The sequence below is a fragment of the Saimiri boliviensis genome, chromosome 14 (assembly GCF_048565385.1).
Source record: "Saimiri boliviensis isolate mSaiBol1 chromosome 14, mSaiBol1.pri, whole genome shotgun sequence".
In the NCBI taxonomy this organism is placed as follows: domain Eukaryota; kingdom Metazoa; phylum Chordata; class Mammalia; order Primates; family Cebidae; genus Saimiri; species Saimiri boliviensis.
Window position 1 is genome coordinate 74,867,852 of NC_133462.1, and position 26,242 is coordinate 74,894,093.

Consider the following 26,242-nt stretch of genomic DNA (forward strand, 5'->3'; position numbering starts at 1 on the left):
GTCTCAAAAAAAAAAAAAAAAAAAAAAAAAAAAGCAAGGGTGAGGACAGTGTCCTGTGTTTTCTGTAACTCTGACTGCGTGGGCGTGTTTGAACAGACAGCACCCTCTGGGAAGAAAGGTGGAACCCAAAGAAACAGGAGTCTCTTTTTTTTATGGAGTCAAGGGTGGATCTCCCTGTTACTAGGTACACATCCCTATATTAGTAATCCCTGGGAAAGAAATACAATAGATGCTTTGTGGAAAAGGCCTGGAGGAATTCAGCTGCCCTCAATGTTGCCTTTTAAATCCTTGCAGGTTGGCAATTTGCTAACCCAAGGAGGGCCTGTATAATCCCTCTTCCCTATTAATTACCAAAGGCTGCTCTCACAGTCTTCAGGAAGGGGCCAGTAACATCCAGAATAGCCCTTTGTTTCTCCATTTGGCGGCTTAAGCCTTACATTATCCTCCCATTAGGTAGCTTATATATATATGTATAAATTTTTTTATGGAGTCTCACTTTGTCACCCAGGCTGGAGTGCAATGGCATGATCTTGGCTCATGTCCACCTCCCAGGTTCAAGCGATTCTCCTGCCTCAGCCTCCTGAGTAGCTGGGATTACCCAAGCCCACCACTACAACTGGCTAATTTTTATTTATTTATTTATTTATTTATTTTTATTTTTTGAGACGGAGTTTCGCTCTTGTTACCCAGGCTGGAGTGCAATGGCGCGATCTCGGCTCACCGCAACCTCCGCCTCCTGGGTTCAGGCAATTCTCCTGCCTCAGCCTCCTGAGTAGCTGGGATTACAAGCACGCGTAACCATGGCCAGCTAATTTTTCGTATTTTTAGTAGAGACGGGGTTTCACCGTGTTGACCAGGATGGTCTCGATCTCTTGACTTCGTGATCCGCCCGCCTCGGCCTCCCAAAGTGCTGGGATTACAGGCTTGAGCCACCGCGCCCGGCCCTAATTTTTGTATTTTTAGTAAAGACAGGATTTCACCATGATGGTCAGGCTGGTCTCAAATTCCTGACCTCAGGTGATCCGCCTGCCTCGGCCTCCCAAAGTGTTGGGATTACAGGTGTGAGCCACAGCGCCCAGCCAAGATATATATATTTTTTGACGTAAGGGGTTGTCCCATTCCCTCCTCACTCTGAACAGTAGTCTCCCCTCCTTAGCCACCGTAAACACTGGTTAAGAAATCTGCTTTTCCCCTCTATGCTTACTGTTAAATAGGCTAGAAAGCGTAGAAAGTGGATTAAGACCGAGCACAGTGGCTCATGTCTGTAATCCCAGCATTTTGGGAGACCGGGGCGGGTGGATCACTTGAGCCCAGCAGTTCGAGACCAGCCTGGGCAACATGGTGAAACCCCATCTCTACTAAAACAGAAATTAGCCAGGCATGGTGGTGCCAGCCTGTAAGCCCAGCTACTTGGGAGGCTGAGTCAGGAGAATCTCTTGAACTGGGGAGGCTTGCTTGCAGTGAGCCGAGATCGCACCATCAAACTATAGCCTGGGCAACAAGAGCAAAATTCTGTCTCAAAAAAAAAAAAGAGCCAGGCACAGTGGCTCACGCCTATAATCCCAGCACTTTGGGAGGCTGAGGCAGGCAGATCACTAGGTCAGGAGATCAAGATCATCCTGGCTAACATGGTGAAACCCCATCTCTACTAAAACTATAAAAAAATTAGCTGGGCATGGTGGCATGCACCTGTAGTCCCAGTTACTCAGGAGGCTGAGGTAGGAGAATCAATTCAACCCAGGAGGCGGAGGTTGCAGTGAGCCAAGATCACACCACTGCACTCTAGCCTGGGCGACAGATCAAGACACCATCTCAAAAAACAAAACAAGAAAGTGGTTTCTTTTTTTTGTTTGGAGACAGGGTCTTGGTGACATGCACCTGTAATCCTAGCTACTTAGGAGGCTGAAGTGTAAAAATGGCTTGAACCTGGGAGGCAGAGTTTGCAGTGAGCCAAGATTTTGCCACTGCATTCCAGCCTGGGCAACATAGTGAAACTCCATTCCCCCCAACCAAAAAAAAAGGATCAGAGCAAATATTAGGAAAGTGACGCTCCCTATTTTAATAGAAACATGATCTCCTTGTAATGTACACAGTATAAAGTAGATAATCTTATCCTCATTTAAGGGAGAAGGAAACTGAGAATTAAAGATATTAGGTAACTTGCATCAAGCTGGCCAGCTTGATCTCTGAGTAGTGGCAGAACCAGAACCTCATTTGAACCAGCCTCACTCTGAGCCCCAGCCCTTGCCACACCACCACCCATCCATTGCATAAACACAAAGAACCTCTGTCTGATCACGTATGAAATGAGGGATTGATGCAGTCCAGTTGGGAATCCTGGAGTCTGAATGGCCCACCACAGACGGCAGTGATCAGAAAGATGTTCTTCTGTGGGGAGGGCTGGGCCCCATCCACTCCCCAGTCGCCTCCCCACGTTCCAGGGAGACGCAGTGAGCTCTTCCCTGCAACCAGCTCAGCCTCATGACTGCACTGCTAGGGAAGAGAGTGACATTGTTCCAGACTCATTTGAACTTGACTGCTCTAAAGGTTACCTTGACTTTGGAAAAGTTTGCTGAGTAAATTAGTAACATAAGCAAGGGTGTAGGAAAAACTTTAACCTACCTCACAGAATTCTATATTAAGAAGCCAAACTGTTTCTGAGAACCAAGGGACGATGTATTCAACGAGCCTACTTATTCCTAGAGAATCCTAACTGGGAGCTGACAATATCATCATTGATGGGGCTCCTGCCCAGTGCCAGGGCCTGCGCTCATCGCTTTATGGACTGTTTAATCCTCACATTGGTATTATCTTCACTTTGCAGCCAAGAAAATAAACTAACAGGAAGGAATCAGTAATTTGTCTAAAGTCATATGGCTAAAATTCTAACGCAGTGCCTACATTCAAAGTACATGACATTTCATTCTTTTTTTTTTTAATTAAAAGGTGACTGGGCTGGGCACAGTGGCTCAGTGGCTTATGCCTGTAATCCTAGCACTTTGAGAGGTTGAGGTGAGTGGATCACTTGAGGCCAGGAGTTCAAGACCAGCCTGGCCAGTACAGCGAAATCCCATCTTTACTAAAAACAAAAAATTAGTTGGATGTGGTAGCATGTACCTGTAATCCCAGTTACTCACTGCACTCCACCCTGGGCGACAGAGGGAGACTTGGTCTCAAAAAAAAAAAAAGAGAGAGAGACTGGTTCTGCAGCTTGCTATGTTGCCCAAACTACTAATCTTGAACTTTTTTTTTTTTTTTTTTTTTTGAGACAGTCTTACTCTGTCACCCTGGCTGGAGTGCAGTGGTACAATCTCGGCTCACTGCAACCTCCACCTCCTGGGTTCAAGTGATTCTCATGTCTCAACCTCCCGAGTAGCTGGGATTACAGGCATATGATACCATGCCCTGCTAATTTCTTTTATTTGTAGTAGAGACAGGTTTCACCTTGTTAGCCAGAATGGTCTCAATCACCAGACCTTGTGATCCACCCGCCTCAGCCTCCCAAAGTGCTGGGATTACAGGCCTGAGCCACTGCGCCTGGCCTTTTTTTTTTTTTTTTTTTGAGACAAAGTTTCGTTTCACTCTTGTTGCCCAGGAGGGAGTGCAATGGCGCGACCTTGGCTCACTGCAACCTCTGCCTCCCAGGTTCAAGCAATTCTCCTGCTTCAGCTTCCTTAGTAGCTGGGATTACAGGTACGTACCACCATGCCCAGCTCATTTTTGCATTTTTAGTAGAGATGGGATTTCACCATTTTGGCCGGGCTGGTCAGGAACTCCTGACCTCAAGTGATCTACCTGCCTCGGCCTCCCAAAGTGCTGGGATTACAGGTGTGAACCACTAGTCCTCGCCAAGAAGAAAAGGCCTTGAGCTGTTAAATTCCTGTCCTCAAGCAGTCCTCCCATCTCATCCTCTTTAAGTGCTGGGATTACATGCATGAGCCACTGCACCTGGCCAACATTTGTATTTCTTTTTTTCTTTCTTCTTTTTTTTTTTTTTCTTGAATGGCGCCATCTCTGCTTACTGCAACCTCCACCTCCCAGGTTCAAGCAATTCTCCCACCTCAGCCTCCCGAGTAGCTGGGACTACAGGTGCCCACCACCATACCTGGTTAGTTTCTGTATTTTTAGTAGAGCCAGGGTTTCATGATGTTGACCAGGCTGGTCTCGAATGCCTGACCTCAAGTGATCTGCCCACCTCAAGCCTCCCAAAGTGTTGGGATTACAGGTATGAACCACTATGCCCGACCCAACATTTGTATTTCTTTCTTTTTTCTTTTCTTTTTTTTTTTTTTTTTTTTTTTTGAGACGGAGTCTTGCTTTGTTACCCAGGCTGGAGTGCAGTGACTCAGTCTGGGCTCACTGCAACCCCTACCTCCTGAGTTCAAGCGAATCTCCTGCCTCAGCCTCCCGAGTGGCTGGGACTACAGGCGCCTGCCACCACACCTGGCTAATTTTTGTATGTTTAGTAGAGACAGGATTTCACTGTGTTGGTCAGGCTGGCCTCAAACTCCTGACCCTGTGATCTGCCCACCTCAGCCTCCCAAAGTGCTGGGATTACAGGCATGAGCCACTGTGCTTGGTCAATTTGTATTTCTTAAACAGGATTTTACAATGATAATTTTCCTCAAATTCAGAGCCCTCTTTCTACTTAGTATAACCGATGAGGTTTTTTAAAAGATAATATGAACTCTCCCAGTCCCAGGAACACAGGCAGCAGGCCAAACAGTGGTTCTCAGTGAGGGTGAGGGTGTGGGGTTAGGAAATGGACAGCCCGTAAACATGCCAAGCTATTTCCACACTCCAGTGGTCAGGAGAGCGCAGAACTGAAAGCGGGAACAGGGGTCTGTGGCCTGGAGGTCACATTTAACCAACTATTTTTCAGAGCTGGCTCAGAAACACAGTTCTCCAAACCACAGCCCACTGCAAAGCCCAGCTGAGATCATCCAGTGACCATCCTAGGACCAGCAAGCAGAACTCCTTGGCCTGGGGTCCTGTTTGCCAACAGGAAGGGACAGTGGACATTTGAGTGCCTCAAGTCACTGACTCCTTCTCCACATTATCAGGGGGATGAGAAGCAGCTGTTTAATCAGCCCCCACTGTCAAACCTGAAGGCCGAGGCCCAGGAAGAGCCCTTGTGAATGCAGCCCCTTAGGCATCTCAAAGCAGGGACAGGAAAGAAAAACAGGTTGTGTCACCGGTCACTGAAGCAAATTACCTTCCCTGAGCTGGTTTCCTTTATCTATCTTATCTATCTTTTCTTACCTCCCTCCAGGGACCCTGAGATGCCTTGAAAATCAGATGGGAAGGCATTGTCACTCACTGCAGGGGTTGTATTATGCTGGTTACTGATGCCACTGACTGGGAACACCAAGCTACTGGAATTGGTCATTTGGGACAGTGCCAGCAGTCAGAGCAAAGGTCGCAATTGTTCCAAACCATGGTAGTCAGTGCTTGCTCTCCAAACTATTGTCTGAATTTATTTTTTAAAAAATTTAAGCCGGGCGCGGTGGCTCAAGCCTGTAATCCCAGCACTTTGGGAGGCCGAGGCGGGTGGATCACGAGGTCAAGAGATCGAGACCATCCTGGTCAACATGGTGAAACCCCGTCTCTACTAAAAATACAAAAAATTAGCTGGGCATGGTGGCACATGCCTGTAATGCCAGCTACTCAGGAGGCTGAGGCAGGAGAATTGCCTGAACCCAGGAGGCGGAGGTTGCGGTGAGCCAAGATCGTGCCATTGCACTCCAGCCTGGGTAACAAGAGCAAAAACTCCGTCTAAAAAAAAAAAATTTGCCGGGCGCGGTGGCTCAAGCCTGTAATCCCAGCACTTTGGGAGGCTGAGGCGGGTGGATCACGAGGTCGAGAGATCGAGACCATCCTGGTCAACATGGTGAAACCCCGTCTCTACTAAAAATACAAAAAAATTAGCTGGGCATGGTGGCACGTGCCTGTAATCCCAGCTACTCAGGAGGCTGAGGCAGGAGAATTGCCTGAACCCAGGAGGCGGAGGTTGCGGTGAGCCGAGACCGCGCCATTGCACTCCAGCCTGGGTAACAAGAGCGAAAACTCCGCCTCAAAAAAAAAAAAAAAAAAAAATTTAAGGTTGGGCATAGTGGCTCACACCTATAATCCCAGCACTTTGGGAGGCCGAGATGGGCGGATCATGAGGTCAAGTGTTTGAGACCATCCTGGCCAACACCATGAAAACTTTTTATTTTTATTTATTTATTTATTTTTGAGACAGAGTCTTGCACTGTTGCCAGGCACCAAGCTGGAATGCAGTGGCGTGATCTCGGCTCACTCCAACCTCCAATTCCTGGGTTCAAGCAATTCTCCTGCCTCAGCCTCCTGAGTAGCTGGGACTACAGACATGTGCCACCACACCCAGCTAATTTTTGTATCTTTTTTTTTTTTTTTTTTTTTTTTGAGACGGAGTTTCGCTCTTGTTACCCAGGCTGGAGTACAATGGCATGATCTCGGCTCACTGCAACCTCCGCCTCCTGAGTCCAGGCAATTCTCCTGCCTCAACCTCCTGAGTAGCTGGGATTACAGGAACGCACCACCATGCCCAGCTAATTTTCTGTATTTTTAGTAGAGACGGGGTTTCACCATGTTGACCAGGATGGTCTCGATCTCTTGACCTCGTGATCCACCCGCCTTGGCCTCCCAAAGTGCTGGGATTACGGGTGTGAGCCACCATGCCTGGCCGAAACCCTGTCTTTACTAAAAATACAAAAATTAGCTGGGCATGGTGGTATATGCCTGTAGTCCCGGCTACTTGGGATGCTGAGGCAGGAGAATCACTTGAACCCAGGAGGCGGAGGTTGCAGTGAGCTGAGATCATGACACTGCACTCCAGCCTGACGACAGCGTGAGACTCCATCTCAAAAACAATAAAAAGGAAATTTAAAGGCCGGGATACATTTACATTGTTATGCAACCTATCTCCATAACTTTTTTTTTTGAAAAACTGAAACTCAAAATATAAATAACATAATGAAAAGATGAAGAAACTCAAAATCCATGCCCATTAAACAGCTCCCTATTTTCCCCCAGCCCTGGCAACTAGAACTTTACCTGGTTTCTATAAATTTGACTTGATTATTATTTTTTTAATCAACAAAACTCTTAACTTGCACTGTCAATATACACAACGAATATTCCACGGCAGGCCTGGGCCACACTGGAGTAGCAAAGACAAGGATTGCTCTGGATGGAGTCATACCCTCCCCAGCCTTGGGTTTGGGTAATTCTCAACACCCTAATTCATTCTCTCCTGGCAGCTGGAGAGACCGGTGGGACAGCTGCTCACTGCAGAAGAGGTTGGTGAGAGACGCTCATCATCTCTGAGAGCCTGGCTCTGCACCAGCCACACCCTTATCTGCCTGCTCCATCTCCAGAGCTTCTGGGCCCCAGCTTTGGCAATGAAAAGTTGTGCTTCCACTATTAGACAACACAGAGATATGTTAAAGCCGGACCCTGCTAACTCACACATCTGTACATTTAGTGTAGCTCCTGTTGAGATGACTTGGCTTTTTAAATTGCCTTCTCTGAATAGGTATTCATCCTAAGACTGGACTGGCCACATGAAATCGGGTTTTCAAAACTGAACTGCCTGTGAGGGTGTGTGTGAGTGTGGATGTCAGGTGGCAGGGGACTGAGAAGGAAAGCTCAAAGGAGGCTTCTCATCCCACGTAACTCACATGTTGCTCAAGCACCCACACCCACAAAGGGCTGGAAACCCTGTGACTCAGCTCCTGCCTGCCTCTCCCAGGCCATCTCTCCCTGTGGTCCAGCCACCAAGGGCTGCTTTCTGCTCCGCACACACTCAGGATTGCTGTGCCCCAGGGCCTGCTTGGTGTCCTCCGAGTAGACACTAGACCAGAGCTCACAGAGCCGCCTCCCTCTCACCAACCGGCTCTCAGCTCAAACGCCACCTTTTTAAAGAAGACTTCCTTAGAAACAGCCTGACTTCTAGTTTCACCAAAAACTAACCCTGAGATGAGAAATTAGGTACATGGCTTGTTTGGAAGGTGATCCTGAAATGAGTGAGAAAAGGAAGTCTGAAAAAGCAAGTCAATAAAGTGTGTGTCACTTAAGGAGCAGGTAACCATTGCAGACAACTGGGTCTCGTTCCTGGGGACTCCTGAGAGACCTTGCGACGTCCCACCAAGGGTTATATTGGCGTTTGCCTTAGAATAATTCATTAAGCTGCACGTTTGCTCTGTGTATTTTTCTGTATCTGCATTTTACAATACAAGTTTTTTGGTTTTTTTTTTAAGATAGGGGTTTCACCATGATGGCCAGGCTGGTCTTGAACTCCTCACCTCAGGTGATCCACCTACCTCAGCCTCCCGAAGTGCTAGGATTACAGGCTTGAGCCACCACGCCCGCCGGCTGTTTTAAGAGGGAGTCTCGGCCGGGTGCGGTGGCTCACACCTGTAATTCCAGCACTTTGGGAGGCGGAGGTGGGTAGATCACGAGGTCAGGAGTTCAAGAACAACATGGCCAATATGGTGAAACCCCACCTTAAAAAAAAAAAAAAAAGACAGAGTCTTGCTCTGTTGCCTAGGCTGGAGTGCAGTGGCACAATCTTGACTCTCTGCAACCTCTGCCTCCTGGGTTCAGCGATTCGCCTGCCTCAGCCTCCTGAGCAGCTGGGATTACATGTACCTGCCACCATGCCCTGCTAATTTTTGTGTTTTTTTTTTTTTTTTTTTTTTTGAGACGGAGTTTCGCTCTTGTTACCCAGGCTGGAGTGCAATGGCGCGATCTCGGCTCACCGCAACCTCCGCCACCTCCTGGGTTCAGGCAATTCTCCTGCCTCAGCCTCCTGAGTAGCTGGGATTACAGGCACGCACCACCATGCCCAGCTAATTTTTGTATTTTTAGTAGAGACGGGGTTTCACCATGTTGACCAGGATGGTCTAGATCTCTTGACCTCGTGATCCACCCGCCTCGGCCTCCCAAAGTGCTGGGATTACAGGCTTGAGCCACCGCGCCCAGCTTGTGTTTTTTTTAGTAGAGAAAAACCTGGTCTGGAACTCCGGACCACAGGTGATCCCAAAGTGCTAGGATTACAGGCATGAGCCACCGCACCTGGCCATTTTTTGTTTTTTTGAGACTTGGTCTCACTCCATTACCCAAGCTGGTGTGCAACAGTGCAATCATGGCTCAGGGCAGCCTTGACCTCCCAGGCTCAAGCCATCCTCCCACCTCAGCTGGTACTACAGGCATATGACACTGTGAAAGGAAAATCAACCTTGGAACCCTAAAATCACTAAGCTAAAGGGAAAAGTCAAGCTGAGAACTGCTGCTAGGGCAAACCTGCTTCCCACTCTATTCAAAGTCATTCCTCTGCTCACTGAGATAGATTCGTATCTGACAGAAGAATATCCTTTGGAGAGGCTAATCAGAAAGACAAAAGAATGCAACCCTTTGTCTCACCTACCTGTGACTTGGAAGCCCTCTCCCTGCTTGAGTTGTCCCACCTTTCCAGACAGAACCAATGTACATCTTACATATATTGATTGCTGTAGCATGTCTCCCTAAAATGTATCAAACCAAGCTGTCAGCCAGGCGCGGTGGCTCACGCCTATGATCCTGGCACTTTGGGAGGCTGAGGCGGGCAGATCACCTGAGGTCAGGAGTTCAAGACCAGCCTGGCCAACGTGGCAAAAACTTGTCTCTACCAAAAATACAAAATGGTTGGGAGGCTGAGGCACGAGAATCGCTTGAACCCGGGAGGCAGAGGTTGTGGTGAGCTGAGATTGCACCATTGCACTCTAGCCTAGGCAACAAGAGCAAAACTCTCTTTAAAAAAAAAAAAAAAAAAAAGGCGGCCAGGCGTGGTGGCTCAAGCCTGTAATTCCAGCACTTTGGGAGGCCGAGGCGGGTGGATCACGAGGTCAAGAGATCAAGACCATCCTGGTCAACATGGTGAAACCCTGTCTCTACTAAAAATACAAAAAATTGGCTGGGCATGGTGGCGCATGCCTGTAATGCCAGCTACTCAGGAGGCTGAGGCAGGAGAATTGCCTGAACCCAGGAGGCGGAGGTTGCAGTGAGCCGCGATCGCACCATTGCACTCCAGCCTGGGTAACAAGAGCAAAACTCCGTTTCAAAAAAAAAAAAAAAAAAAAAAAGAATGACTGCTTTAGGTACAGGAGAGCAGTCTGTTAATACACTTGTGCATAACTTTGCTCACTTTGTTTTTTTGTTGCTAAACTGTAGGCTGGGTACAGTGGCTCACACCTGTTATCCCAGCACTTTTGGGAGGCCAAGGTGGATGGATCGCTTGCAGTCAGGAGTTCGAGACCAGGCTGACCAACAGGATGAAATGCCGTCTCTACTAAAATTACAAAAATTAGCCGGGTGTGGTAGAGCATGCCTGTCAACCAAGCTACTCAGGAGGCTGAGGCAGGAGGATTGCCTGAACCTGGGAGGCCGAGGTTGCAGTAAACTGAGATCCTGCCCCTGTACTCCGGCCTGGGCAACAGAGCCAGACTCTGTCTCAGTAAAAAAAAGTAATTTGTAGAAATTCACAGAAAATAGTAAAAAGGTATATAAGTCATCCATAATCCCAGCTCTCAATGCTTTTGTAAGTCATTATGAATGCTGAGACCACAGGCTTGAGCCACCCATGCCTGGCCAAAGCAGATCTTACTGTGTTCCTTGTCCTGTCCTTCCCAGTCTACCTACCTTCATTTGTCTACTCACAGTCCCCAAGAGGTAAAAGGTCCGAAGGTAGAAAAGCCAGACCAGACATTAGAGAAATGCAAATCAAAACCGCATTGAGACACCATGTCATGCCAGTTAGAAAGGCGATCATTAAAAAATCAGGAGACATCACATGCTGGAGAGGATGTAGAGAAATAGAAACACTTTTACATTGTTGGTGGAAGTGCAAATTAGTTCAACCATTGTGGAAGATAGTCTGGCGATTCCTCAAGGATCTAGAAACAGAAATACCATTTGACCTAGCAATCCCATTACTGGGTATATACCCAAAGGATTATAAATCATTCTATTATAAAGACACATGCACACATATGTTTATTGTGGTACTGTTCACAATAGCAAAGACCTGGAACCAACCCAAATGCCCATCAATAGACTGGATAAAGAAAATGTGGCACATATACACCATGGAATACTATGCAGCAGAAAAAAGGATGAGTTCATGTCCTTTGCAGGGACATCAATAAAGCTGGAAACTATCATTCTCAGCAAACTGACTCAAGACTAGAAAACCAAACACCAAATGTTCTCACTTATAAGTGGATGTTGAACAATGAGAACACATGGACACAGGGAGGGGAACATCACACACCAGAGCCTGTCGGGGGTGAGGGGCTAGGGGAGGGATAGCAAGGGGTGGAGAATAGGGGAGGGATCCATTAGGAGAAATACCTAATGTAGATGACAGGTTGATGAATGCAGCAAACCACCACGGCACGTGTATACCTATGTAATAAACCTGCATGTTCTGCACATGAACCCCAGAACTTAAAGTATAATTTAAAAAAAATAGGAAACAGGCCGGGCGCGGTGGCTCAAACCTGTAATCCCAGCACTTTGGGAGGCCGAGGCGGGTGGATCATGAGGTCGAGAGATCGAGACCATCCTGGTCAACATGGTGAAACCCCGTCTCTACTAAAAATACAAAAAATTAGCTGGGCATGGTGGCGTGTGCCTGTAATCCCAGCTACTCAGGAGGCTGAGGCAGGAGAATTGCTTGAACCCAGGAGGCGGAGGTTGCGGTGAGCCGAGATCGCGCCATTGCACTCCAGCCTGGGTAACAAGAGCGAAACTCCGTCTCAAAACAAAACAAAACAAAACAAAACAAAACAAAAAAAAAAATAGGAAACAAAAGCCAGACCAGAGACGGAGCACTGGGCTTTTCCCCCACCATATGCCACTGTCTCCTAACATTGGTACCAGCTGCTTCATCAGAATCATACAGAAAATGAAACCTGGCCAGCCTCTTCCTAGGTTAGTGAACAGCTCCCTAACATACTTATAAGCCTCATTCCTGGTCAGCTCTGTGGTCTTGTAATTCCAGCTCTGTCTGTTACTCAACTAGAGGGGTCTGGGTCAGGGCACTGTCTCTGACTGATGGACACTTAAGTTCTGCAGCTCCTAAAGGTGACAGTAAAGAGGTGCTGAGGGGTGGAGGGCGAATGTTACCCTCCATTTGTAACCCTGGAATGCAGAGAGGTAGCCCTTGCTCTTCCCTCTGCCCAGTGCAATCTTCCTCCCACAAGCTGCACCACTCACTAGCACTTCCTTCAGAGATCATCTTATCAGAGGCCTTTCCCGCACTCATGCACACACTTGGCCCTCTCTGGGGCCTTACCCTACTTTTCCTTCACAGCACATACCACTTGTTACATATACATGTGTGCATACATAAATATATATCTACATTTGATTTATTGACTGTACCTTCCACCCTCTTCCCACTGGAAAGAAAGGCCCATGTCAGAGGGACTTTGGTTTGGCTCTTAGCTGTATTATTGTCACCAACTAGCATGGCTGCCAGTCAACAAATATTTGTCAAAGGAATTAATGAAATCTCTCCTCCCACTTATATTACTGTCCTTGCAGTTTCTAACTGCAACTTACAAGTGGACTACGAACTGCAAATCATTAGAGTATGCACTAATGCCAATTTAAAAAATCATTAGGATGACCTGGAATGAACTTGGCTTAGTTTTAATCTGCCACCTGAATGTGGTCTAGGTTTCAAGTGAAAACAAACGCTGGATCCTTCAGGATTTGAGACCTGCGTACAGTAATTCCCGCAGAGGTAAGGGCTCCTGGAATTTGCCCCCTTCACTGTTTAATCACACAGTATTTCCTGCCCAGGCCAATCGGCATTACCTCCTGACTTCAAAATGCCCCTCTCCAGCTCCCGTGCTGGTTAAAAAACAAAACAAAACAAACAAAACAAACATGGCTGGGTGTGGTGGCTCATGCCTGTAATCTCAGCACTTTGGGAGGCTGCGGCAGGCAAATCACGAGGTCAGGAGTTTCAGACCAGCCTGACCAACATAGTGAAACCCCATCTCTACTAAAAAATTTAAAAATTAGCCAGGTGTAGTGGCATGTACCTGTAGTCCCAGCACTCAGGAGGCTAAGGCAGGAGAATTGCTAGAACCTGGGAGGCAGAGGTTGCAGTGAGCCAAGATCCCACCACTGCACTCCAGCCTGGGCGACAGAGCAAGACTCAGTATCAAAAAAACAAAAACCAAAAAACATTGAAGTCCACTGGAGCTTTAGCTTTTAACTTTTAACTTTAGCGTGCCAACTCACCAAAGAGCCAGGTGATTCGACTTGGCTGCCGAGGAAGGAAAGGTGAAAAGTATGTGGACAAAAGAGATCACTTGTTGTTTTCACGTCAAACAATTCTCCAAACATATTTCATATTGAGAACGAGACAGGCACAAATGCGCATCTGGATTATATATATTGTTGAAGGTAACTTCATTTGCTCAGTGAGTCAAGGTTGGCAGGGAGCCAAAATACTCGCTGAGGCTTCAGCCAGTCATAATTATCTTCTAGATCATTTAAGACAAAATCACTTCTATCTCAGCCAATTATTAAAGTAGAAAGTATTTTTTCTTTTCCAAAAACAATCCTTATATCATTAAAAATGCTTACTTTGAAATATATTCTAAATAGAGAGGGGTTTAAAATGTGTATGTACAGGCCTGGCGCAGTGGCTCAAGCCTGTAATCCCAGAACTTTGGGAGGCCAAGGCAGGCAGATCACCTGAGGTCAGGAATTTGAGACCAGCCTGGCCAATATGGTGAAACCCTGTCTCTACTAAACACACAAACATTAGCCAGGTGTTGTTGTGCACGTCTGTAGTTCCAGCTACTCAGGACACTGAGGCAGGAGAATGACTTTTAACCTGGGAGGTGGAGGTTGCAGTGAGCCAAGACTGTGCCACTGCACTCCAGCCGGGCAACAGTGAGACTCTGTCTCAGAAAAAAAAAAGGTGTATGTACAGCTTAAAATGAACCTCATGTGACTACACTGGAGACACAAGCACCTCCAAAGACCCCTGAGCAGTCTGCCATTTCACCCCCTTTCCTCTCCAGAGGTAACCAGTATCAAGACCTTTGTGCTAACCTCCCCCTGGCATTTCTTTTTAATTGTTTTTATCTCCCTGTGAATCTCTCAAAAACATTGTTTAGTTTGGAAAAAACTGAGCAGTAAGCACAGACTTAGCTTTGTAAGGGGAGGGCAAGGATGCTCCCACATCTAGCAAGGTCCCTGAAGACCACTGGGCGGAGCTTCCGGGCAGAGCATGGCTTCAACTTCCCCTCGAGTTCTCAGAGTCCCTGTAGGGGTGTGTCGCAGAAGGTAGTGTGAGCGAGGTGCTGGCTGACCAGAAGAAACATGGTCAAAGGGCATGGGCTGCTCTGGATTTTCTGCTTCCAGACTCACCACGGCTGAAGTGGGTGGAAACAGACAGATCTGGAAGAGTTCATCAGTTCCCCCGAGCGCTCCGGGACACAGGGCTGTTAATCTTCAAACTGGGCACACCTGAGCATTTTATCTGCATTTACAAGCACCATCGTTGCTCTGAGATCATAACCCTCCGCAGTCAGTCTCCTGAGTCACAGTCACAGTCTAGACCGGCTGCCCACTATGCCAGGCGGGAGCACAGCTCTCCTCCCAGGAGCTTCCTCGTCCTCCCTGGGTTCAGGATCCCTCCCAGTATCCCATGTCTCCTTCTTCCTGGGTCTACTTCTTTATCTGGAGGAGCACATCGCCTGATAACTTATTGAGAAAGGGTGAAAGGATGTAAATAGACAGGGCTGCCTGACGCAACTCGGCGGGGTGGGGTGTGTCCAGGTGCCCCAGATGCACCGCTCCTCTCTGAGGGCCTTCTGGGAAACAGCCCACCAGCTGGGATGTTCTAATTTGGACTCAGTAGAAACTATCAAAGTGGATGCAGTCTCAGAAAACTAGGAGGGTTAAGAATTGAGTCTGTTCTTGGCTGATCTCATCTCTGACAAAAAGAGCGAGAGAATGAGAGAGAGAGAACTGAGCCTGTTGTAGTGCACAGCATTCCAGCTGCTGCATGCCAGCCTTGGCAACACAGTGAGACCCATCTGTAGTTTAAAAAAAAAAAATGAGCCTGGAGGAATTTAAATTAGCACTGTCCTGGCCTTGGAATGCCTTTAGAAAAACAACCAAGCCGGGCGCCGTGGCTCAAGCCTGTAATCCCAGCACTTTGGGAGGCCGAGGCGGGTGGATCACGAGGTCGAGAGATCGAGACCATCCTGGTCAACATGGTGAAACCCCGTCTCTACTAAAAATACAAAAAATTAGCTGGGCATGGTGGTGCGTGCCTGTAATCCCAGCTACTCAGGAGGCTGAGGCAGGAGAGTTGCCTGAACCCAGGAGGCGGAGGTTGCGGTGAGCCGAGTTCGCGCCACTGCACTCCAGCCTGGGTAACAAGAGCTAAAAACTCCGTCTCAAAAAAAAAAAAAAAAAAGAAAAACAACCAAAAACCACCAGCGTCCAGCAGTGCAAGAGGAGGGGAGCTGTCAAGCTGGTGCACCAAGAATTCCAAGGCCTGGGCCCCACAGCTCCCTGGCAGCAGCATTTGAGCTTTATAAGGCAGCGAGCGTAAATTGTTTCTAGGTGCTGAGGAGGCTGGGGATACAGGAGGCAGCGCGTCCACATCTCCCCTCCCCCACCTGGCAGTCCCCTCCCATCGAGGTACTGATAAGGTATTGCAGTCCTGACTGTGTCTCCCTGAGATTTAAGAGAGGTATCAGGAGACACACCCTCTGTGTTTGGTTTCCATCCCCAGCCCTGCCCTTTGCTGCTGGGAGTAAACCAAAGCAAAAGCACTCTGAAATGGAACCAAGTCACTATTCTCTCCTATCTGGAATCTGGGCGAGACTTTGCGGTCTTAGGAAAAGCATGCTGACCTGGGGGCAGGGGACGTGGGCCTCAACCCTGGGAGCCACTAGTGCATGCTCCTGGACAGTCGTTCTTTGTGGTCTTAGTAAAAACATGCTGACCTGGGGGCAGGGGACGTGGGCCTCACCCCTGGGAGCCACTAGTGCATGCTCCTGGACAGTCATTTTTGTGGTCTTAGTAAAAGCATGCTGACCTGGGGGCAGGGGACGTGGGCCTCACCCCTGGGAGCCACTAGTGCATGCTCCTGGACAGTCATTATCTGGGCCTTGGGTTAGGTTCCCCCCTTTTTTTTTTTTTTTTGAGACAAAGTTTTGCTCTTGTTGCCCAGGCTGGAGTGCAGTGGCGCGATCTTGGCTCACTGCAACCTCCGCCTCCTGGGTTCAAGTGATTCTCCTGCCTCAGCCTCCCAAGTAGCTGGGATTACCGGCACATACCACCACACCCAGCTAATTTTGTATTTTTAGTAGAGACAGGGTTTATCCATGTTGACCAGGCTGGTCTTAAACTCCTGACCGCAGGTGATCCACCCACCTCAGCCTGCCAAAGTGCTGGGATTACAGGTGTGAGCCCCCACACCTGGCTAGGTTCTCCTTTTTTTTTTGAGACAGAGTTTCACTCTTGTTACCCAGGCTGGAGTGCAATGGCGTGATCTCGGCTCACCACAACCTCCGCCTCCTGCGTTCAGGCAATTCTCCTGCCTCAGCCTCCTAAGTAGCTGGGATTACAGGCACGCGCCACCATGCCCAGCTAATTTTTTTGTATTTTTAGTAGAGACGGGGTTTCACCATGTTGACCAGGATGGTCTCGATCTCTTGACCTCGTGATCCACCCGCCTCGGCCTCCCAAAGTGCTGGGATTACAGGTTTGAGCCATGGCGCCCGGCCGGTTCCCCTTCTTTAAACTGAAGGTTGGGGGTCAGGGGTTCTCCTCTCATGGAACATCAGAATCACTTGGAGAGATTTAACTAGCTGCAGCTGCCCATACCCAGGGAGGCCCAGGGAGCGTATTTTTGAAAACCCTTAGTTGATTCTTGTATCATCCAGCTGAGAAACACTCACAGATGACTCTAAGGACTTTTGTAGTATTATGATTCAGTAATTCTGATAAGAAAATAAACTGGGTCGGGCGCAGTGGCTCACGCCTGTAATCCCAGCACTTTGGGAGGCCGAGGCGGGCGGATCACGAGGTCAGGGGTTCCAGACCAGCCTAACATGGTGAAACCCGGTCTCCACTTAAAAATACAAAAATTAGCCGAGTGTGGTGGTACACACCTGTAATCCCAGCTACTTGGGAGGCTAAGGCAGGAGAATCGCTTGAACCTGGGAGGTGGAGGTTGCGGTGAGCTGAGAGCATGCCATTGTACTCCAGCATGGGCGACAGAGCAAGACTGCATCTCAAAAAAAAAAAAAAAGAATCTTTTCTTGAGATTGTTACTTCAATGTTCAAGTTCTTAGTAAGCTGAGAAAAATAAAGCTTTTTTTTTTTTTTTTTTGAGAATATCTCTTGCTCTGTGGCCAGGTGTGGTGGCTTATGCCTGTAATCTCAACACTTTGGGAGGCCAAAGCAGGCAGATCACTTGAGGTCAGGAGTTTGAGACCAGTCTGGTCAACATGGTGAAACCCCATCTCTACCAAAAATATAAAAATTTAGCTGGATCTGGTGGCACATACCTGTAATCCCAGCTACTCAGGAGGCTATGGGAGAATTGCTTGAACCTGGAAGGCAGAGTTTGCACTAAGCCAAGATCACACCACTGCACTCCAGCCTGGGCGATGGGGAGAGACTCCATCTCAAAAAAAATACAAAACAAACAGAAAAAGAAAGTGTCTTGCTCTGTTGCCCAGGCCTGAGTGCAGTGACAGGATCTTGGGTTACCACAGTGGAACCTGCCAGGCTTAAGCAATCCTTCCAGTAGCTGGAACTAATCAGGAGGCAGAGGTGGAAGGATACTCAGGACAGGTGCATGCCACGATGCCTGGTTAATTTTATTTTTTGTACAGATGGGAGTCTCACTATGTTTTTCAGACTGGTCTCAAACTTCTGGACTCAAGTAATCTTCCTGCTTTGGCCTCCTAAAGTGCTGAGATTAGAGGCATGAGCCATTGCACCTGGCCAAATGAAGGAATTTTAAAAAATCAGACATTAGGTAGGTCCTCAAAAAGTGTTGTTGAATATATTTGCTTTTCATCTCTTTTTATCCATTTTTCTTTATTTTTCTCCACCTCCTATTTTAATTTTTTTCTTAGAAACAAGGCCTCACTCTGTCATGCAGGCTGGAGTGCAGTGGCATGATCAGAGCTCACTGCAACCTTGATCTCCTGGGCTCAAGTAATCCTCTTGCCTCAGCCTCCCAAGTAGCTGGGACACCACTATACTGGCTAATTCTTTTTCTTCTTTTTAGAGACGGTGTCTTGCTATGTTGCCCAGGCTAGTCTTGAATTCCTGGCCTCAAGGGATCTTTCCACTTTGGCCTCCCAAAGTGCTGGGATTATAGGCTGATCTGCGGTGCTGGCCCTGGTCCCCTTTTCTAATATGTGGTTTTTTAATTTGAAAAACTGATTTCCTTATACATCATGAAAGAGCATTTCTATAGCCCCCTGGACTATGCTATTTCCTTCACCCAGTGTCTCCATTTCTAAAGTCCTCAGTTACCGTAAAACTCATTTATCTTTCTACAACATTAATTTGAGAAAGTTCAAGGGAATGTAACTTCCTGGAATCTGAAAAGAAGACCCATTGTCCACGAACTAGGCTCACAATGAGCCAGAGTGGGAAGGCAGGTTTTCCTGTCTGTACAAAAAAAGGTTAATTAGAATTTTGGTTGCAATAAATATCAATAATCTCCTCTTTGAAGCTATTTTAGAGAATGTTCCTGTAAGCCAGGCTCCTAAAAACAGTTTCTTTTGAACACTTTGACCATATTCAGGGCTCCCAGGCCCCTCAGCATGAGAGAAGTATTGCTAAAATGGCTTCTGGCCAGCAGTAACCAAATACCAGAGGCAGCCCTACCTCCAAAGCCTCACAGCTTCTCTTCAGACAGCAATGAAGTCTCAGTTTGGTGGAAATGACATCAGATCTCTTCACTGTTAACTGTGCTTTGTACCATAGAATGAAGTAATTCAGTTCAATTATTATAAAAAGTTACTTGCTGGCCGGGTGCGGTGGCTCACACCTGTAATCCCTCCCAGGTACTCGTGAGGCCAAGATAGGAGAATTGCTTGAACCCTGGAGGCGAAGGCTGCAGTGGGCCGAGATTGCACCACTGCACTCCAGACTGGGCAACAGAGAGAGACTCCGTCTCAAAAATAAAATAAAAAAAAGTTACTTGGTTCTTTTTTTTTTTTTTTTTGAGACGGAGTTTCGCTCTTGTTACCCAGGCTGGAGTGCAATGGCGCGATCTCGGCTCACCGCAACCTCCGCCTCCTGGGTTCAGGCAATTCTCCTGCCTCAGCCTCCCGAGTAGCTGGGATTACAGGCACGTGCCACCATGCCCAGCTAATTTTTTGTATTTTTAGTAGAGACAGGGTTTCACCATGTTGACCAGGATGGTCTCGATCTCTCGACCTCGTGAGCCACCCGCCTCGGCCTCCCAAAGTGCTGGGATTACAGGCTTGAGCCACCGCGCCCGGCCTACTTGGTTCTTATTATGTGTCAAGTGCTTGCCAAAATGAGGAGGCCATGCTATTACCAATTTTAGCCTAGCACTTAAATAGCAGATATAGTATCAGTGCTGGTCAGTCCAGGTCAGCACAGAAGGTAGCCTGAGCTGAAAGCAGATGGAGTAGACAAAGCTGCTCAGGAAATGGTATTTAAATCCCAAAGCAGGCTCTGTGGGTAGTAGGAAGGAGGCATTCTGGGAAGTGGGAACATCAAGAGCACAAACTCAGAGGTGTGACAAAACATAGCATTGGAATGAAATGGCAATCAGTCCAATCAAGGAAAGAGGACAGATTGGACTGTCCTCTTTGGTACCAAAGGTGGGCTGATGTCAGATTACAAAGTCTGTGTGTAATTAGACTAATAAATTAATGCCACTGAAGAATGTTCCACAGGGAAGTGACATGATTTATTTTTTTGAGACAGAGGCTGGAATGAAGTGGCACAATCTCAACTCACTGCAATCTCTGCAGGTCCAAGTGATTCTTGTGCCTCAGCCTCTCAAGTAGCTGGGATTCAGGTGTGCACCAACATGCCCAGCTTAATTTTTTTTTTTTTTTTTTTTGAGATGGAGTTTCGCTCTTGTTACCCACGCTGGAGTGCAACGGCGCGATCTTGGCTCACTGCAACCTCCGCCTCCCGGGTTCAGGCAATTCTCCTGCCTCAGCCTCCTGAGTAGCTAGGATTACAGGCACGTGCCACCATGCCCAGCTAATGTTTTGTATTTTTAGTAGAGATAGGGTTTCACCACGTTGACCAGGACGGTCTCGATCTCTCGACCTTGTGATCCACCCACCTCGGCCTCCCAAAGTGCTGGGATTACAGGCTTGAGCCACCGCGCCCAGCCAGTTTTTTGTATTTTTAGTAGAGACAGGGTTTCACCATGTTAGCCAGGATGGTCTCTATCTCCTGACCTCGTGATCTGCCTGCTTTAACCTCCCAAAGTGCTGGAATTACAAGCATGAGCCACTGCGCCCGGCTGTACTGTCTCTTTATCTGTCTTAATGCTGTATTAATTTGGAAAATAATTTGGCTGCTTTCTCAGAGAGCAAAATATAAATGGCTTAAGCAACATAAAGATTGCATACAGAAGTCAGGCAAATCGACCGTCTCAGGGTTGAGGAAACTCCGCCGAAAGGGTTGCCCATGACCCTGGTTTCTTATGTTTTATTTCTTTGTCATTCCCTAGGATGTTGTCTCCATTTACAAGGCCAAAGCAGGTTCATCATCAGCTCATCACTCTTCAGCCCCAGGAAGCGCAGCATGGAGTTAAAAGGACAAGTAGCACCTTCTTTTAAACAAGTTCTGACTTTTCAAGGACATAACCAGGGTCTTTGCTTCTGGGGGAAGGTGTGTGAGTTAAATGTAGGCTGCTCTGAGTTAATGATGGGTTAAAGCAACCCATGTCACTTCCTTTTAAGGATGTAACCAGAAGCTCTTCCCATCACTTCTGTTTATATTATACTAGCCAGACGTTAGTCACTCTCCTGGCAGCAAAAGCCCTTCTTACTAAAAGATAGAAAGAAAGAATGGACAGTATGGGACGATAAGCTCTCTGCCACACACACCACACTGGGCATTAAGTTCTGAGTTTGTTCACCATTCTGTTAGTAATGCTCAGTACAAAGTGTTTAATGAAACAGCTAAATCTTTGACAGTGCTAGAACAAAGGATATAATTCCGGGAGTTTCTGAATATAGGACTGGATCTTTTTTCTAAGAGAAAGAAAAGTTAGACCGTTGTAGACCAGAATTCAGACTGTTCTGCGAGTTCCCTTGACTAAGGTCTGAATCTTGTTCTTTTTGATGAAATGGGGATAACTCTATTTGATCCCTAGTATGAGTTGGGAGCATTAAAGATCACATTTGGCAGTGTTCAGTACAAAGATCATGCTGAAAAATGCGATCTTCCCTTCCATTTGGAGAAGTGCTGGCAACATCCACTGTTACATTAGCTGGCCCAGTATCTGCCTGCTGTACCAAAACCATCAACTTGTACCACACCTGACTGGCAAAGCCAGTGAACACACAGTCAGTCTGCTCTCTTACGCATTCTACATTTTGTGTTGAGGTTAAGCTAAACTACCAGCAAGTTGGATACTTAGACCTAACATGTAATTGTCAAGAAAATTTTTGCTTTTTCTCATAACCCACATCTATGATACACAGCCCGACTGTGTTACTCTGGATTTGTGCAGGTCAAGCAGAGTTGAATCTGCTCCTCTAATTTAAGACCGTATTGTGCATATTCCACTTTTCCCTTCATCCTTAATCACCGACCTTTAGTGTGTGATACTGCTTTGCAGTTTTTTTGGATGCTCCTTCTTCTGGTGTCCTAAGGTATCCCCTTCTTCATGCCCTTTCACTGGGTATGGTCATACTCTGGTGAGATGTCTGAATCCTTCTGGGAACTCCTCAAAACAAGGACTGTGTTTTATTTATTATTTATTATTTATTTTTTTTTGAGACAGAGTTTCACTCTTGTTACCCAGGCTGGAGTGCAATGGCACGATCTCGGCTCATCGCAACCTCCGCCTCCTGGGTTCAGGCAACTCTCCTGCCTCAGCCTCCTGAGTAGCTGGGATTACAGGCACGCGCCACCATGCCCAGCTAATTTTCTGTATTTAGAGACGGGGTTTCACCATGTTGACCCGGATGGTCTCGATCTCTTGACCTCGTGATCCACCCGCCTCGGCCTCCCAAAGTGCTGGGATTACAGGCTTGAGCCACCGCGCCCGGCGGACAATACATTAAAAAATAGTAATACATGAGTCTGATGAGGAATGGACTTTAGAGAGTTTCAAAGTACCTTCCCACAAAATACACATACATTACAAAGGGGAAAAAAAGAGTAAAGAGTAACTTTATAGTGTGAGAAGCCTGGCAGAACTACCTTAATCAAGTGACCACAGTGAACATCATGAGTGACGGGACAAACTGACATTGCACGCCACGTGACAAGTGCACAGTGTTATTTGTAATCTGCCAAAGATGCATAACTTGAGTCTGATCACAAGGAGAACATCAGACACATCCTCATCGAAGGCATTTTACAAAGTAACTGGCCTGCAACCTTTACAGGTGTCAAAAGTCAAACCTCGCCGGGCGCGGTGGCGCAAGCCTGTAATCTCAGCACTTTGGAAGGCTGAGGCAGGTGGATCACGAGGTCGAGAGATCGAGACCATCCTGGTCAACACGGTGAAACCCCGTCTCTACTAAAAATACAAAAAATTAGCTGGGCATGGTGGCACATGCCTGTAATCCCAGCTACTTAGGAGGCTGAGGCAGGAGAATTGCCTGAGCCCAGGAGGCGGAGGTTGCGGTGAGCCAAGATCACGCCATTGCACTCCAGCCTGGGTAACAAGAGCGAAACTCCGTCTCAAAAAAAAAAAAAAAAGTCAAACCTCAAGAACTGTTCCACACTTAACAGAGATTAGGCCAGGCGCGGTGGCTCAAGCCTGTAATCCCAGCACTTCGGGAGGCCGAGGCAGGTGGATCACAAGGTCGAGATCGTAGACCATCCTGGCCAAAATGGTGAAACCCCGTCTCTACTAAAAATACAAAACATTAGCTGGGCATGGTGGCACGTGCCTGTAATCCCAGCTACTCAAGAGGCTGAGGCAGGAGAATTGCCTGAACCCAGGAGGCGGAGGTTGCGGTGAGCCGAGATCGCGTCATGGCACTCCAGCCTGGGTAACAAGAGCGAAACTCCGTCTCAAAAAAAAAAAGGAAAAAAAAAAAAAAAAAAAAAAAAGAGATTAAAGAGATGTAGAAACGAATTGCAGTGGCTTCCTTTTAAAGCAGTGGTCCCAAATCTTTTTGGCACCAGGCACTGGTTTTGTCAAGATCATTTTTTTCACAGACAGGGTTGGGGAGGTAGTTTCAGGAAGAAACTGTTCCACCTCAGATCATCAGGCATTAGATTCTCATAAAGAGGCCGGGCACAGTGGCTCAAGCCTGTAATCCCAGCACTTTGGGAGGCCGAGGCGGGTGGATCACAAGGTCGAGAGATCGAGACCAACCTGGTCAACATGGTGAAACCCCATCTCTACTAAAAATACAAAAAATAAGCTGGGCATGGTGGCGCGTGACTGTAATCCCAGCTACTCAGGAGGCTGAGGCAGGAGAATTGCCTGAACCCAGGAGGCGGAGGTTGCGGTGAGCCGAGGTCGCGCCATTGCACTCCAGCCTGGGTAACAAGAGCGAAACTCCGTCTCAAAAAAAAAAAAAAAAAAAGATTCTCATAAAGAGTGCACAACCACCGGGTGTGGTGGCTCATGCCTGTAATCTCAGCACTTTGAGAGGCCGAGGCAGGTGGATCACAAGGCCAGGAGTTCAAAACCAGCTTGGCCAAGATAGTAAAACCCCATCTCTACTAAAATTACAAAAATTAGCCAGGCGTGGTGGCAGGCACCTATAATCCCAGCTACTCAGGAGGTTGAGAACTGCTTGAACCCAGGAAGCAGAGGTTGCAGTGAGCCGAGTTTGCGCCACTGCACTCCAGCCTGGGCAACAGAGTGAGACTCCATCTCAAAAAAAAAGAAAGAGTGCACAACCTAGGTCCTTCAAATGTGCAGTTCACAATAGGGTTCATGCTTCTGTGAAAGTCTAACGCTGCTACGGATGTGACAGGAGGTGGAGCTCAGGTAGTAATGCTCACTAACCCACCACTAACCTCCCACTGTGCAGCGTGGTTCCTAATAGGCCACAAACAGGTACTGGTCTGTAGCCTGGGGGTTAGGGACCCATTTTAAAGGACATTATCAGGACAACTAGAGAAACGGAGAATTAGATGGCAGCGAGGTATCAATGTATTAATTTCCTGACTTTGATGGCAGGTGATGTAGAACAGTATCTTAAAGTGTAGGGAACACACATGGAAGTATTTGGGAATGATGAGGCGCCAAGCTGGTCACTTATTCCCAGATGGTTGCAGAGGGGCGGGAGGAGTTTTTTGTAACTTTTGTGTACAGTCAAAATAGGTCAAAGTAAAAGTTTTATTTGAAAAGTTTAACAGTTATTTTATTTCAGCAGTTTAAAAATTTTCCTTTTTCTTAAAGAGGAAGAAGGCATTTTCACACCAGACTGGCCAGATGGGAAGAATCTTCAGCTTCAGCTTGGTCTAATTAATTTGAAAACAAATTGCTTACATGAGGCAGCACCTGTGTCCAGCTGAAAGCGGGTCCTTCAGAGCATGTAGGGTTCTCTGCTGGCTTGATGGGCTGGCTCCTTCAAGCCGGTTGCTGGAGACGTCACCGGTTGAGGGACTCCTGCAAATGTTCATACATGACTTGATCCTGAGAGGAGGGAGAACATAGAATACAGAGCCCATCACTGCTTGTTATGGGCTGAATGGTGTCCCCCCCAAAATTCACATGCTGCAGTCCTCACCTGCAGAACCTCAGAATGTGATTGTAACTGGAGAGAGGGTCTTTACAGAGGAGTCTGGATTAAAACAAGGTCACACAAGTGGGCTCTTATCCAATATGCCTGGTGTCCTTACAAAAAGGAGGGAATAGGGCTCAGATGTGCAGAGGAAAGAGCACCGCTGGGAGAAGACAGCCATCTGTGAGGACACCGGCTTAGAAGAACCAACCCTACCCAACACTCTCCAGAACCGTGAGAACATACATTTTCCATTTTTTAAGCCACCCGGTCTGTGGTACTTTGTCATAGTAGCTCTTGCTGATTAACACACTGTTAAAGAGAGGTGACACTTTACTTTCCTGCATCTAAATACTAATCTAAATACTATACATGTTCCTTTCCACAGGAAACTCCCATGACTTTCACAATTGTCTACTAAGGCTTTTCTAAAAAATAAGGTCAAGGGCCGGGCGCGGTGGCTCAAGCCTGTAATCCCAGCACTTTGGGAGGCCGAGGTGGGTGGATCACGAGGTCAAGAGATCGAGACCATCCTGGTCAACATGGTGAAACCCCGTCTCTACTAAAAATACAAAAAATTAGCTGGGCATGGTGGCGCGTGCCTGTAATCCCAGCTACTCAGGAGGCAGGAGAACTGCCTGAACCCAGGAGGCGGAGGTTGCGGTGAGCCGAGATCGCGCCATTGCACTCCAGCCTGGGCAACAAGAGTGAAACACTCCGTCTCAAAAAAAAAAAAAAAAAAAAAAAAGGTCAAGATTCTTATGTTTCTATCTAATTAGTGAAGAAAGCACAATTCTAACCTATGCTGAATCCAGATGGAAATGGAGGTGAAAGCAGAAGCTTCTTACACTATATTAACGTTCGTAAGAAACTGCCAGAATGTTTTCCAATGTGATTGTATCTACATTTTCAGCAACAATGTATAAGAGTTCCCTGTAGGCTGGGCACAGTGGCTCAAGCCTGTAATCTCAGCACTTTGGGAGGCCGAGGCGGGTGGATCACGAGGTCGAGAGATCGAGACCATCCTGGTCAACATGGTGAAACCCCGTCTCTACTAAAAATACAAAAAATTAGCTGGGCATGGTGGCACGTGCCTGTAATCCCAGCTACTCAGGAGGCTGAGGCAGGAGAATTGCCTGAGCCCAGGAGGCGGAGGTTGCGGTGAGCCGAGATCGTGCCATTGCACTCCAGCCTGGGCAACAAGAGCGAAACTCTGTCTCAAAAAAAAAAAAAAAAAAATAGTTCCCTGTAAT

At 47.4% G+C, this 26,242-nt stretch overlaps 1 protein-coding gene across 4 annotated transcripts in view; it reads right to left on the reverse strand.

Annotated features, from left to right (window-relative positions):
* Positions 1-24,583: 24,583 nt before the first annotated feature.
* Positions 24,584-26,242, reverse strand: part of NVL (nuclear VCP like) — a 104,918-nt gene continuing 103,259 nt past the window's right edge. For 3 of the 4 annotated variants that reach the window (XM_003930311.4, XM_010340908.3, XM_010340909.3), the window contains one exon: positions 24,584-24,901. In XM_003930311.4, the coding sequence (XP_003930360.3) occupies positions 24,857-24,901 (45 nt within the window). In that variant the 3' untranslated portion in view covers positions 24,584-24,856. The remainder of the gene's footprint in view (positions 24,902-26,242) is intronic. The other variant, XR_745172.3, reaches the window with a different exon arrangement.